The sequence below is a fragment of the Caretta caretta genome, chromosome 1 (genome assembly GCF_965140235.1).
Source record: "Caretta caretta isolate rCarCar2 chromosome 1, rCarCar1.hap1, whole genome shotgun sequence".
Taxonomy (NCBI): Eukaryota; Metazoa; Chordata; order Testudines; family Cheloniidae; genus Caretta; species Caretta caretta.
Window position 1 is genome coordinate 266,216,564 of NC_134206.1, and position 14,908 is coordinate 266,231,471.

Below are 14,908 nucleotides of genomic sequence, written 5' to 3' on the forward strand. Positions count from 1 at the left end.
TCCTGACACATTCACACAGGCTCCTCCAGCTGCAGGCTCCCACCCATGCACATACACCCCTACTTTGCGCCCCACTACTGCAGACACCCCAACAGACCCCCCCACTACCCTTCCCCTCCCCCTCCCCCTCTTACACCTTTCTCTTCAGATCCCCTTCCTCTCCCCTTTCCCCTCTGACCCCCTCCTCCTACTCTCCCCTCTCTCTTCAGACCCGCTCCTCAACCTCCTCCCTTCCCCTCCCCCTGCCTCCTCCCCTTTCTGCTCCGATCCCCCTCTCCCCTCGACTCCTCCTCCCCTCCCCTTTCTCCTCCGACCTCCCTCCCCGGCGCTTTCCCGCGCTTTTGTTGCCTTCTCAGACAGTCGCTACAATGTCAACGTTCTCCCTCCCGACCCCGGCGCCTTCCGATTGGCCTGAGGAGGTTCCCTCCTGAGCTGTGATTGGCTACTTGCCACGTGCTGCCGGTGTTGCCGGGCCGTGGCAGCAGCACAAACAAGCTGCGTGGGGGAGTCGCAGCAGGAACCGGGCGGTGGGTACGACGGGCGGGGAATGGGCGGGCTATAGAGGCACTCGGGCCGGAGGGATACTCCGCAGAGATGCGTGAGGCCTCCAGCCGCTCTGGGACTGTCTGTAATTGAAGAGAGCTGGGGAGGAACCCGGGAGCAGAGCCAAGAAGGGGAACGGAACCTACGGAAGGGGGGCAGCGCCTATAGAAAGGGGGCGGAGCTCATAGTGAAGGGGTAGTGTCCATAGGAAAGGACTGAGCCATAGAAGGAAGTAGCGAGCCCAGGGAAATAGGGGGCAGAGCGCACAGAAATGAGGGAAAGGCTGGAGCCTGTATCGAACAATGGCGCAGGACCCAAAAAGGAAGGACAAAGACCATAGAAAAGGGGAGCCAGAGCTCTGAAGTGTGCGAAGGTTGTTGGTGAACGGTTCCTAGGGGGGCTCTTGCTATGCATTTATATGATTTAAAATAATCTGAAGAGCAGACAAAAAAATCCCTCTTTGATTTTTTAAAATGTCTCTTTCTGTGGGTATCTGAAGGACGAATTCAGGCTTTTTACAGCGACAGTTCTGTTTGATCTGATTTTTTTTTTCAGTTGCAGAACCTCTAGAACCATTAGTGATAATAAATAATTATTCATACTCTCTCCCCCCGTCTATAATAACAAAAATGTCATCAAGATTTGAATCAGGATCTTCACCCAGAGATTTAGGGAAAGGGTGAGGGCAAGGGCAAGCTAGGTTCCCCTAAATGAGTGGAAATTTTAGAAATTACCATATACATAATTTATGATATTATTTTAAAATAATTTAAAAGATGGAAGGAGGTTTTAAGGAACAGAATATGTAGGGGTATGAACACATGGTGCAGTTGGTACTTTACAGACTGCTCAGAAAGTATGCTAATTATGGCTCCAGTCTGGCAGTATTTAGAGAAGGAAAACTTCTAATGACTTCCAGTAGTGTAGTAGTTTTGCCTGTGTAAAGATTGTGGAATTGCGCCATATTAAATTGCCTAATTCACGTTTCCAGGGTAATTGCATTCAGACTTTTTTCTGGAGGATATGTAATGTCCTCATTATGCTTATTTCCGTGCCTAAATCCATGTGTGAAAGGCATTGATAGTATCTGGAAAAGAAAATGTGAACTGAGTATTTGATATTCATTACACGTTAATTTTTATTTTTTTGGCTTTTGCCATGATTGAGAAATTCATACAAATTCGTTAAATCAGAAATAATAAATGGGTACATTAAAGAATGGATACCATTCTGTAGTACAACACAAAATCAATATACCAGATATTTATTCCATAAGGAAACCAATTACCTTAAATATAATTTCCTGTGTGTCGATGTTATTTGTGACCACACTAATGAAATTTTAAACTATACTATTCTATTTTACCAGCATAGGGTCTGCTCCAGCTTTCACTGAAATCAGTGGCTTTTTTCCAGTGATTTCAATGGCGGTTGAATTGGGCCTTTAAAAAGCAGATAGTATAAAAAAGTCATTTCTGCTTCTGTTTAATATAATTTCCATAAGTATTTTCCTTTTTTTCTTCACTACTAGCATTTAACTTAAAAGGGTATTTGGGTGACTTTAAAAGGTCTGCTTCTGTTGCTTATTCTCCCACCCCCACCTAACATCATAATTTACTGTGACATCCCACTTGACTAAGAAAATGATTGTGATGTGACAAAGAACCGTGTCTTCTAGTGACTTCAGTGGGAATTGAGAGCACTCAGCACATTGCAAGATGGAGTCCAGTGTATGTTATGGAAAAAGATTAACCACATCATTTCAGGGCAAGAAATAACTGCCTTCCTGCCTTAACTTTTAGTGTGTTTCAAGTCACACTGTACAACTAGCCCACCATTGTGGTAGATCAGTTCTCAAACTGTGGGTTGGGACCCCAAAGTGGGTCATGACCCCATATTAATGGGGTCACCAGGGCTGGCTTAGACTTGCTGGGGTCTAGGGCCGAAGCTGAGGCCTGAGCACCACTGCCTGGGGCTGAAGCTCAAGGGCTTTAGCCCTGGGTGTCAGGACTCAGATTACAGGCTCCTGCCTGGGACTGAAGCCCTTGGGCTTCAGCTTTGGCCCCTCCCCACCTGGGGCTCCAGCTGGCTCAGGCTTCAGTTCCCCTCCTGGGGTCATGTAGTAATTTTTATTGTCGAAAGGGGGTCGCGATGCGATTAAGTTTGAGAACCCCTGTGGTAGATCAGGGTTTACTGCATATTGATAGTTTGCTTTCACAGGGAGAAGAGAAAACTATTTAACATTCCCTTCATAACCTCCTGTGGGAAATGAGCTGGATTGTTCTGCTTCAGCACTCTCAACTTTACTTCAGAGTAGCAGCCGTGTTAGTCCGTATTCGCAAAAAGAAAAGGAGTACTTGTGGCACCTTAGAGACTAACCAATTTATTTGAGCATAAGCTTTCATGAGCTACAGCTCACTTCTTTGGATGCATTCAGTGGAAAATACAGTGGGGAGATCTATGTACACAGAGAACAAGAAACAATGGGTGTTACCATGCGTTTACCATGCATCTGTATTTTCCACTGAATGCATCCGATGAAGTGAGCTGTAGCTCACAAAAGCTTATGCTCAAATAAATTGGTTAGTCTCTAAGGTGCCACAAGTACTCCTTTTCTTTTTTTAGGTTTACTTGTTCATCAGCCCACCACACATACTGTAGACTCACTCTATTTTTAAGAAAAAAGAAAAGGAGTACTTGTGGCACCTTGGAGACTAACCAATTTATTTGAGCATGAGCTTTCGTGAGCTACAGCTCACTTCATCAGATGTATACCGTGGAAACTGCAGCAGACTTTATATACACACAGAGAATATGAAACAATACCTCCTCCCACCCCACTGTCCTGCTGGTAATAGCTTATCTAAAGTGATCAACAGGTGGGCCATTTCCAGCACAAATCCAGGTTTTCTCACCCTCCACCCCCCCACACAAATTCACTCTCCTGCTGGTGCTAGCCCATCCAAAGTGACAACTCTTTACATAATCAAGTCGGGCTATTTCCTGCATAGATCCAGGTTTTCTCACATCCCCCCCACCCCCATACACACACAAACTCACTCTCCTGCTGGTAATAGCTCATCTAAACTGACCACTCTCCAAGTTTAAATCCAAGTTAAACCAGAACATCTGGGGGGGGGGGGGGTAGGAAAAAACAAGAGGAAACAGGCTACCTTGCATAATGACTTAGCCACTCCCAGTCTCTATTTAAGCCTAAATTAATAGTATCCAATTTGCAAATGAATTCCAATTCAGCAGTTTCTCGCTGGAGTCTGGATTTGAAGTTTTTTAGTTTTAAGATAGCGACCTTCATGTCTGTGATTGCGTGACCAGAGAGATTGAAGTGTTCTCCGACTGGTTTATGAATGTTATAATTCTTGACATCTGATTTGTGTCCATTTATTCTTTTACGTAGAGACTGTCCAGTTTGACCAATGTACATGGCAGAGGGGCATTGCTGGCACATGATGGCATATATAACATTGGTGGATGTGCAGGTGAACGAGCCTCTGATAGTGTGGCTGATGTTATTAGGCCCTGTGATGGTATCCCCTGAATAGATATGTGGGCACAATTGGCAACGGGCTTTGTTGCAAGGATAAGTTCCTGGGTTAGTGGTTCTGTTGTGTGGTATGTGGTTGTTGGTGAGTATTTGCTTCAGGTTGCGGGGCTGTCTGTAGGCAAGGACTGGCCTGTCTCCCAAGACTTGTGAGAGTGTTGGGTCATCCTTTAGGATAGGTTGTAGATCCTTAATAATGCGTTGGAGGGGTTTTAGTTGGGGGCTGAAGGTGACCGCTAGTGGCGTTCTGTTATTTTCTTTGTTAGGCCTGTCCTGTAGTAGGTAACTTCTGGGAACTCTTCTGGCTCTATCAATCTGTTTCTTTACTTCTGCAGGTGGGTATTGTAGTTGTAAGAAAGCTTGACAGAGATCTTGTAGGTGTTTGTCTCTGTCTGAGGGGTTGGAGCAAATGCGGTTGTATCGCAGAGCTTGGCTGTAGACGATGGATCGTGTGGTGTGGTCAGGGTGAAAGCTGGAGGCATGCAGGTAGGAATAGCGGTCAGTAGGTTTCCGGTATAGGGTGGTGTTTATGTGGCCATTGTTTATTAGCACTGTAGTGTCCAGGAAGTGGATCTCTTGTGTGGACTGGACCAGGCTGAGGTTGGTGGTGGGATGGAAATTGTTGAAATCATGGTGGAATTCCTCAAGGGCTTCTTTTCCATGGGTTCAGATGATGAAGATGTCATCAATATAGCGCAAGTAGAGTAGGGGCTTTAGGGGACGAGAGCTGAGGAAGCGTTGTTCTAAATCAGCCATAAAAATGTTGGCATACTGTGGGGCCATGCGGGTACCCATAGCAGTGCCGCTGATCTGAAGGTATACATTGTCCCCAAATGTGAAATAGTTATGGGTAAGGACAAACTCACAAAGTTCAGCCACCAGGTTAGCCGTGACATTATCGGGGATAGTGTTCTTGACGGCTTGTAGTCCATCTTTGTGTGGAATGTTGGTGTAGAGGGCTTCTACATCCATAGTAGCCAGGATGGTGTTATCAGGAAGATCACCGATGGATTGAAGTTTCCTCAGGAAGTCAGTGGTGTCTCGAAGGTAGCTGGGAGTGCTGGTAGCGTAGGGCCTGAGGAGGGAGTCTACATAGCCAGACAATCCTGCTGTCAGGGTGCCAATGCCTGAGATGATGGGGCGCCCAGGATTTCCAGGTTTATGGATCTTGGGTAGTAGATAGAATATCCCAGGTCGGGGTTCCAGGGGTGTGTCTGTGCGGATTTGATCTTGTGCTTTTTCAGGAAGTTTCTTGAGCAAATGCTGTAGTTGCTTTTGGTAACTCTCAGTGGGATCATAGGGTAATGGCTTGTAGAAACTCGTGTTGGAGAGCTGCCTAGCAGCCTCTTGTTCATATTCCGACCTATTCATGATGACAACAGCACCTCCTTTGTCAGCCTTTTTGATTATGATGTCAGAGTTGTTTCTGAGGCTGTGGATGGCATTGCGTTCCGCATGGCTGAGGTTATGGGGCAAGTGATGCTGCTTTTCCACAATTTCAGCCCGTGCACGTCGGCGGAAGCACTCTATGTAGAAGTCCAGTCTGCTGTTTCGACCTTCAGGAGGAGTCCATCTAGAATCCCTCTTTCTGTAGTGTTGGCAGGGAGACCTCTGTGGATTAGTATGTTGTTCAGAGGTATTTTGGAAATATTCCTTGAGACGGAGACGTCGAAAATAGGATTCTAGGTCACAAGTACTCCTTTTCTTTTTGCGAATACAGACTAACACGGCTGTTCTTCTGAAACCTGTCTATTTTTAAGTGCTATTTTATTTATTTATTTATTTAATAAAACTTAATGTTCCATTGCAGCTTTTGATGGAGACATCTGGTGACTGTAGCAGCCCATATGTCAGGGTGACTCCTGGGTTCCTGACACATCTGCAAGATTTGGAGCCCCAAGTGGCAAGAAGACGCTTATCTCAGGCACGACACCGGGCTACGCTAGCAGGACTCTTCAACAACCTGCGGGAAACTGTGTTTTCTCAGTCAGACAATTCAGCATCAAAGGTATGGAGGAGAAACTCTTATTTGTTTATGGATATATATTTGCAAAGACAAAGTGTAGTTAACCAAAGTAGTCGTTCTGATCACAATATCTTTTGGGGTTCATGTATGTGTGTAATTTTATCATGTGCAACTTTCTCTGTGTCTCTTCTATTTGTATAATACTCTCTTCAGAACAAGAAAAGAGAGCCTTCTGTGCCTTCTGTTGTTACTGGCAAGGGTTTATCATGTGACTTGTCTCCACTTTGTAGATTTTGAGCTTCTTCGTAATGGCAGTATTTTGGAAGCTAGTAAAGGAATACCATGATTAAATTTCATCCTTGACGTACAGCTGTGAAATCAAAACTAGTAGGTTGTGGTTAGAAAGAGGGGAAAGTAGTTCATTCAATCTCATGAGTTAATTTATATGGGGGGGGGGGGACTGGGAAAGTATGTAAAAATAAAAAATCAAGCTGTACCATTTCCTGTGTTTTACTAGTTTTAGAAATTGTTTAAACAAAATGGACTATATAAAAACAAGTGAAACAGCACTAGTTTGGTACTTAAATACTTCCAGGGAGGACGAATGTTATCGTGTTCAAGGCATGGGAAAGGGTACCAGGAGTCTTGGGTTCTGTTCCTAGCTCTACCACTGACTCCCTTCAATAAATCATTTAGGTTATGTGTGCTTCAGTTTCCTGTTTCATGAAATGGGGATGGTAATGCATATTTCAAAAGGGTATGTCCTTGTAAAAAGCTTTGAAATCCTTAGATGGAAGGTGCTTGAGAGGTGCAAAGTATTGTTATTTAGGAACTTCACTTGTTTGGACTCTTTAACTGTAACTTAGCCTGAGGCAGGAGCTCCGCTTGTTAAGTTCTGATGGAGATGCAGCCGAAGCTAATAATCATCCTGGTCTCAGAAGCTAAATCCAAAACATGATTCTTTGTTTTGTCTAACAAGACTTACCTTTCATTTATTATTGCTTGGAATGGAGGACTTCTGACTCCCTTTTAGAACTTCGATGAGTCCCATTGGTTTTTCCCAGCTTTACGCTGCTACCTTTGAAAGTATCACATCACAGCCATGATCCTTTTGGGTCAAGGAAGATTGGATTTGTTCAAGGGCCTGCACACTGAGGAAGTCATTTCCTAATCTTTGTCAGTGAGTGATTGGTTTATGCCCTGAAGCATTGGGTTTATATCCCCTACAAAAAAAAATCTCTAACATTCTCATTAACCATATAAATGTTTAATCCTTTCTTGTATCCTCTGTGTGTTTAGTCACAAGTGGACAAATTCTGCTCTCATTTATGCTGGTATAAACCTGGAATAATTGCACTGAAGGCTGTTAAGTCGCTCCAGTTTTAGATCAGTGTAGCAGAGCAGAATTTGGCTAAAGAGGTCTCCTCACATAGTTCCCACTGGAAAAGATCAGGAAAAAATTATGCCTACAGTCAGAAAACATCCAACAGTAAGCCATAAGGCGTAAAATTGTATCCATTATGTTTTATTATTCATTATTGATTTATTCATTGTTGCTATTATTATTAATAATAATAAATATAGCACCATTGAGGTACATGATATTTTACAGATATGCCTCAAAGAGCAAACAGTCCCAAAAGGAAGGAATTCTAGAAAGGAATTGTTGACTGTAGAGAATTGTCAGAGTAAACCCCAAACCTGTATGTGAATAGGTACAGCATATAAATTAAGATTTTAATTTATATTTGCCTTGATTCTTGGTTTCTTCCCTTTTTTCACATTCATCAGTGTAGTGGGCTGCTTAATTGTTTTTAGGGGGACATGGAGATAGCTAGTCAGCAAAAGGAAAAGATGTAAAAGATGCTTAAGGCATGTTAAAATTTCAGTCCAATCAGAACACAGGAAGATTGGTTCTGTTTTCTCTTTGTATTTAGTGTCAGGTTTTGCGTAAAGCTAAGAATTATATCCAGGAGCTGGAGCAAACCTTGGGTACCTTGCTGAAGATGAAAGGTACTGTATGGAAATATATACCTGAAAAAGTTTCCCTGGGCCTGCCTTTCATTTACTTGTTAAATAGGGACAGCTAGCCAGGTGGCTGAGCCAGTATTAAAGGCAAGATGGGTGCCTTTAGGCATAGCACCAAGCAAGAGATAGTGCATAAAATGTATCACCCAGGACTAGCCCAAGGAAGCATTGTGCTTCAAAGATATTCCTCTGACTCTCAATTTCCTCCCTGCTTCCCCCTTGAACTGGTGGGTGAGGGAGGGCAGATTCAAACAGTAGTTTGTTGCTGGCCTGCATCAGCAGCAAATTAAGGCTGTTCCCTCCTTTCCTCCCCCCACCCCATTTATTGCTGGCTCATCTGCACTGGCAGTGGATTGGGGAACTTCTCCCACTCCTCACGCACATATTCCAGGGGACAGTAGCAGCATAGAGTGCCTTCTTACATCTGTGCACCCAAAAGCCGGCTAATTAACAAAAGAGCCAAAGGGAAGTTCTTCCTCCCCTTATCTTCTCTGCATAGGTACATAGTTCAACTCACAATCTGACCCTAAGTGTACAGCTTCTTGATTCACAGACATAGTTGGGGTCCAAGTTTGGACTGGAGGGCACTGAGAGAATCTATTCTGGGGTAAAAGTAGGGCAGGAGGGGGACAGAAATCCCATTCTGGTTTTCCTCACAAAAATGTAGGAAGTGAAAAGTTTTAATTAAGAAGTTACTCCAAGGGAAATGATTAAGACAAGTAGTGGTGGGTTTGTTAGTTTTTTGTTTTTGTGGTTTCTTGGCTCCTCCACACATACTTTTCCATTAGCCTGTCCCAGCAATCTGAAACAAACACATTTTTTCTTCTGGATGAGGACAGTATGATATGATTCCTTTCAGTACCTGTCACACCCTTTAATCAGCTGGATCAGTTGCTGTTGAGGGGTGTGAGGTTCTCCCTCTGCTAGGGCAGAATATGCTGCTTCTGCAATGTTCCCAGCCCCATTTCCTTGCCTCCTCACCTGACTGAAGATCTGGGAACCAGAACTAAAAATCAAGCATGTTTTCTGGTTTCAGTGGTAGAGATTTGAACTCCATGGTGATGGTTTAAAGCTGTTGAACACATTTTTCATGTTTTAAGTTGTGTCAGAAAGTCTCCCCAAAGCCCGAAATATCAATACTTCAGAGAAAGAAAATAACCACAAAATATTGTATTGACTGGTAACTACATGGACTTTGGTTCACTGGCTGTTATTACTGAAAACCAAAGTTATCAGTTCACTGACAAGGCCAGCATTATGAAAATATCAGTGCTCATAAACTGCTAATACAGCTGGTCATGTTATAAGGAAGGGCAGAATGTCCCATCCGGTATAATTTTTGTCTAATCAAAAACTCTGTGTGACCATTACTCTTTTTTTGATTGGGACTGACGGTGAATGAGATGCCAAATCCTCCAGTCTGTGACAATTATCTTTCTGCTGACAGTAGAGTCCTTCAATCTAGAGGATGGGAACCCGTCCAGCTTGGAGGAAGTCAAGGAGGAATATGTCAAGATGTACTTCAGCGATCACTGGTAAGGACTCACACAGATCAAGAAATGATAATACTTTGCACTTGCTTCTAAAGTGCAAAGCATCTCAAAGCATTTGGCAAATATTACAGAGCAGAGGTTGTCTGACCCTGTGAAGGAAGCAAATACACAGATTGAGATGAAGAGGTTTTACCTGGCAGGCGGGAAAAAAATTATTAAAATTGGACCCTTACAGCAGCTCAGTGCGTGTAAGCTCTGAGCACGTTGCTGGTCTCGTTCCCAGTCAATGCATGTATTTGCCTTTCTTTCCCTGTGTAGATCGTCTCCACTTAGGGGCTTTCATTAGCCTTGCAAAGCAAAAAAAAGAAAAAAAAAGTCACCTGCTCTAAAAGAATCACTGAGACTGCCAAAGTGTTCCTGGCAGGGACTGTTTTAAATTGGTTGGGAAGCCATGCATTTGGCCTTGTCCCATGTTTTCTTTCCAGTACTGCATCCCCTTCAGATGCCATGACTGAGAGTGGCCCTACAATCTGGTATTTGATTCAAGAATCTGAAAAAAACGCAGTGGAAGAGGATGGGAAGCCAAGACTTGTCCAGTCCCCAGCCACTTCATCTCCTGATCTGATGGAGTTTGAACGGTAGGAGTATAAATGTGTAGTATTTTAGTCACTGCATATCATGTAGCTTTCCTGGGGTCTGACTTTGGGTCCCAGGATCCCAAGACCAGCAGAGATATCAATGTCAGCCCCTGTTGGTGGGGAAACTGATCATCCTCCATGACTCTCAATTGATTTCCTCACTCCTGGCTGGCACTAGGAGCCTGAATACTGGCATGTCCAGCCCTCCTCGACCACAGGGCATCTTCCTGCTTCACAAACCTTTGAAAATCTCTGAGGGTTCCCCATCTGCAGGAAAGAAATGTAATGTTCTTTCAAGTACTGTATGTCAGTGTTCTAACATGAAGCATGAGGGTTAATATCCCTTCTAAAATGTTATAATTAATTATGGTAATTCTGGGTATTCTTGTTATCCATATAAGTGTCTGTTCTTTTCTGAATCTTTAACCTTCTGCAGTCTGCTCTCACTATCATGTTGTACTGGCTTTTTATAAAGTTTCCTGTTGTTGCTGATAATGGTTTTCTAAAAATGGGAATGCAGTTGTGGCAGCAGGTGGCACAAGTCGTCTGCTTTCATTCTACAGTATTATCCTTTACTCCTTCTGTAAGAATCAGAAAAAAAAACAGTGCTTGTAGGCAGGTAGTGTGTAGAGTACCTTGAAATATGCTGTTTAAAGATTTTTGTGGTATAGTGTCATTCGCTCCTCATGGGTTCCCCTTTCCCCTCTCTCACTGACACATGCAGAGCAAGACCTTTGCAGCTGTATGTAGGATCTGTGGCATTTACCTTGAAGTTTCATGGCAGATTACAACTGCTGTATATTGAATCCTTCTCATGGGATCTGTCCTGTCTGACACAACCCAGCAGTGATCTGTCCAGTAGGAACAACTTCACCCCTTTAGTAACATGGGATACTGTAGCCATGTTTTCCACCCAACACCCGGAATCACAGCCTTTTTGAATAACTGTTTGTGTCCATCATCTAAGTCAGCTAAACTGGTCATCCTGGGCTGGTAGCGGCACAAAGTACTATCCCCTCCAAAATGCTATCAATTTTTGCCAGCCTCGAAAGAGATTGGAGGTCCAGGATTCACACTTAGGTTTTTAACACAGCTGCCTGATCCTAGTTCATCCACTCATAAGAATCTACACCAGCCATTCCTTACCAATCAGGATCATTCTGTTAGGCACTGGACAAAGGTATAGTGAGGGACACAGTTCCTTCCACTTAAATCACACACAATAGGCAAAGGGTAGATGGGAAACAGAGGCACAGAACAGTACTATTCAAATGGCATGGAAACCTGCTGAACCCCAGCAGCAGCTACTTTTAAGTGCTTTGGATCAAATATCCCTGTGTAAATTGTGCATATAAAATTTAAAAAAACACTTGACACATATTACAGTATTATAAGGGGGTCTGGATGGTTTGATGTCTGTGGTTGTTTGAGCAGAGATGATGTGATTTAGTGGGTAGGGACCTGTAGTGGGAATCAGAAGACCTGGATTAGATTCCTAGTTCTGCCACTGATCTGTGTGACCTTGGGTGAGTCACTTCACCTCTCTCTGCCTCTGTCTCCCTGGCCACCATTCACCTACCTCATCTATTTAGACCAGAGGTTCTCAGACTTCATTGTACCGTGACCCCCTTCTAACAGCAAAAATTACTATGTGACCCCAGGAGGGGGAACTGAAGACCAAGCCCGACCGAGCCCTGCCACCCTAGGCAGGGCAGGGGAGGGCAAAGCTGAAGCCCAAGGGCTTCTGCCCTGGATGTGGGGCATGTAACCTTAGCACTGAGCAATGGGGCTTGGGCTTCAGACTTGCTGGGGCCCAGACCCAACACCAGCCTTGGTGACCCCATTAAAATGGGGTCGCAACCCACTTTGGGGTCCTGACCCACAGTTTGAGAACCCCTGATTTAGGCTAATGTTTTCGATGCAAAGGCTGTCTCATTGAGGGTGTGGATGCATACATATATGTGTTATCAGTGCCTAGCACAATTAGACTTTAATGGGGCCTCCCGTTACTACTGTCAGGAACCAGGTTGTGGGCAGTCACACCTAGCAATTGGAGCAGGAGTCAGGAGCTGGGAAACAGAACCATGGGCCAGAACCAGAGTCAGAAGCTGGATGCCCGAGCCAAGGGTCGAACCAGCGTCAGAGCCAGGAATCAGAGCAGAGCACCAGAACCAGGGTATCTGGAGTCAGAGAAGGCAGGAGCAGATCTGGATCCAAGGCAGGAGCAAGGCTGGGACAGGGCGAGGAAACAGGGACCAGGAACAAGGCAAGGATGCAGGAACAAGGCAGGGTCTGTCTCAGCAGCAGGTCAGGGATCTACCTTGTTTCACAGACAGGTTTCTGGAACTCCCTCCATGCTTAAATAGTGTGTCTGAACCAATCAGATGTTACAGGGGGTGCTGCCAATCGAGTTTCCATAGGCGGCGCTTCCCGTGGTGCCTAGTCTCCCAGGGTTTGCAACTCATTGATCATGGCTCTGCCATGGCTTCTGGGGGGTGGAATGAAAGCACTGGTCATCGGGTGCCCTCCAGACCTGTATTCTAGCTCACTGGATCCTTATATCACTCCCCCGACCCTTTAAGGATGCTCCTGGGGCATTGTTGGGCCAGGCTTGTCTGCATAGGTGCCGACTCCGTGGATGCTGCGGGGCTGGAGCACCCACAGGGAAAAATTATTGGGTGCTCTGCACCCACCGGCAATGAAGTTGCCTCCACCTCCTCCTTGCCTCCTCCCTCCCCAAGCGTGCTGCATCCCCACTCCTCCCCCTCCCAGCGCTTCCTGTCCGCCGCCTAACAACTGTTTGGCGGCGCTTAGGACTTTCCAGGAGGGAGGCGGGAAGAAGTGGGGATGTGGCGCGCTCTGGGGAGGAGATGGTAAAGAAGCAGGGCAGGGGTGGGGACTTGGGAGAACGGGGTAGAATTGGGGCAGGGGAGGTGAGCACCCATGTGGCAGAGGGGAAGTCAGCACCTGTGCTTGTCTGGGTTAGGGTGACCAGATGTCCTGATTTTACAGGGACAGTCCCGATTTTGGGGTCTGTTTCTTATACAGGCTCCTATTACCTCCGACCCCCTATCCCGATTTTTCACATTTGTTGTCTGGTCACCCTAGTCTGGGTGGTCCCTGTGAAAGCTCTGTCCAGGTTCAGGTGTGTGAACATTACTAGCAGATTCCCAGACCTGCTTCTTGTGGCCACAGCCTCCCCAATCTTTGAGGTACCATAGCCTGCCCTGTTGCAATTTAGCATCCAATATGGCATGGACTTCATATCATTTGTGGTCTTGAGCTGTTTAGAGGTGTGCTGGGCCTTGAGCGACCAGACAAGTTTGGCGGTTTTGCAGAGGCCGGCTGGCATGCGGGCTATTCGCCCCAAGAAATATGGCATAAAATGCTGATAAAAATTTGCAAAACATAGGAAGCGCTGCACCGCCTGAGTATTCCAGGGTACTGCCCAGTTGCAAATGATTTCCACCTTTTTTTGGGTCCACCCTAATGCCTTCTGGGGAGAGGATGTACCCTGAAAACTCTGTGGCAGTTTGGAGAAATATACCATTCTCTAATTTTGTATGTAGGCTGTGCTGTTGCAGCCTCTTCAGTACATACTTGACAGGGCATTTGTGCTGTTCATGGTTTTCTGAAAAAGGCAAGTATGTCACTGAGGTAGATGACAACGTCCTGGTCCAGAATGTCCCTAAACACATCATTAACAAAGGTGTAAAGGTCGCGGGGGCATTAGGCAGTGAAACAGCATCACCAAATATTCAAAATTCAGGTCCAGAAGAGTGCGCTTATCCCCCGTCCCGATACACGCAAGGTTGTAGGCCCCACCCCTGCAGGTTCAGTTTGGTGAATAGCTGCATGGATCACACGCAATCCAATAGATCTGACATTAGGGAAAGGACATAACAGTTCCGGATCGTTATCTGGTTCAATGCACAGTGTCTGCCGTCAGCCCTCAAAAGTGTGTGGCGTATGATGCGGCCAGCCCTTGTCCCTGGTGGAGGTTCCACAGGGCAGCTCCCAAAGGTGTAGTCCTGATTATTTAAGTGCAGGTACTCTGCCTTCCTCTAGCCCCCCGCTCGCATGATTTCTCTTGGCCTTTTCTGTATAAAATGGCATCCTGCATGCAGCATGACCTCGCACATACAGAGCATATGACATTAGAAGTGCAGAAACGCTGTTCCTGCAGGTTCGCACCCCACTACTTTACTGGCAGCTTCAGCTGACCATGTGTGACCATTGAAAATTGCAGAAAAAAGCCCCCAAAAAGGTGTTCCAGCCCATCAGTGTTGGGCTACTTTGCTCAACCAAGGGAGAGGTCTGGTCCAGTGCTTCGCCAGGCAACAAATTGAGTAGATCCAGGGATGGAGAATAAGAAGTAGATGGCCCTGTTTAAGGGGTCTCCTGAATTTTTGGCGGTTTCCATCCAGGCATTCAGGTAGGGGCACCACAGGACCGTGTTCAGATGGAGGGGCCACCATTCGTGCCCAGAGTGCAGCATTCTCCTCTTGCAAGTGGGCCACTTGTTTGCGGAGGGCTTGGTTTTCTGTCAAAAGTGGCATCATCCAAGCCCACAGAGCATGGGCCTTGGTCTGGAGATGGGTGACCCACTTCTGCAGATCTGGTGCCCCCTACGGTATGCTAGGCCAATGGTTCTCAACCAGAGAGCAGGTTTGTGGGGGGG

General features: G+C 45.6%; 1 protein-coding gene across 2 annotated transcripts in view; it reads left to right on the top strand.

Annotated features, from left to right (window-relative positions):
- Window positions 1-762: 762 nt before the first annotated feature.
- Window positions 763-14,908, top strand: part of STRA8 (stimulated by retinoic acid 8) — a 31,461-nt gene continuing 17,315 nt past the window's right edge. Inside the window, exons 1-5 of one of the 2 annotated variants that reach the window (XM_075124712.1) lie at window positions 763-916; window positions 5,913-6,110; window positions 8,006-8,081; window positions 9,544-9,631; window positions 10,075-10,227. In XM_075124712.1, coding sequence (XP_074980813.1) covers window positions 5,919-6,110; window positions 8,006-8,081; window positions 9,544-9,631; window positions 10,075-10,227 — 509 coding nt within the window. In that variant the 5' untranslated portion in view covers window positions 763-916; window positions 5,913-5,918. The remainder of the gene's footprint in view (window positions 917-5,912; window positions 6,111-8,005; window positions 8,082-9,543; window positions 9,632-10,074; window positions 10,228-14,908) is intronic. The other variant, XM_075124714.1, reaches the window with a different exon arrangement.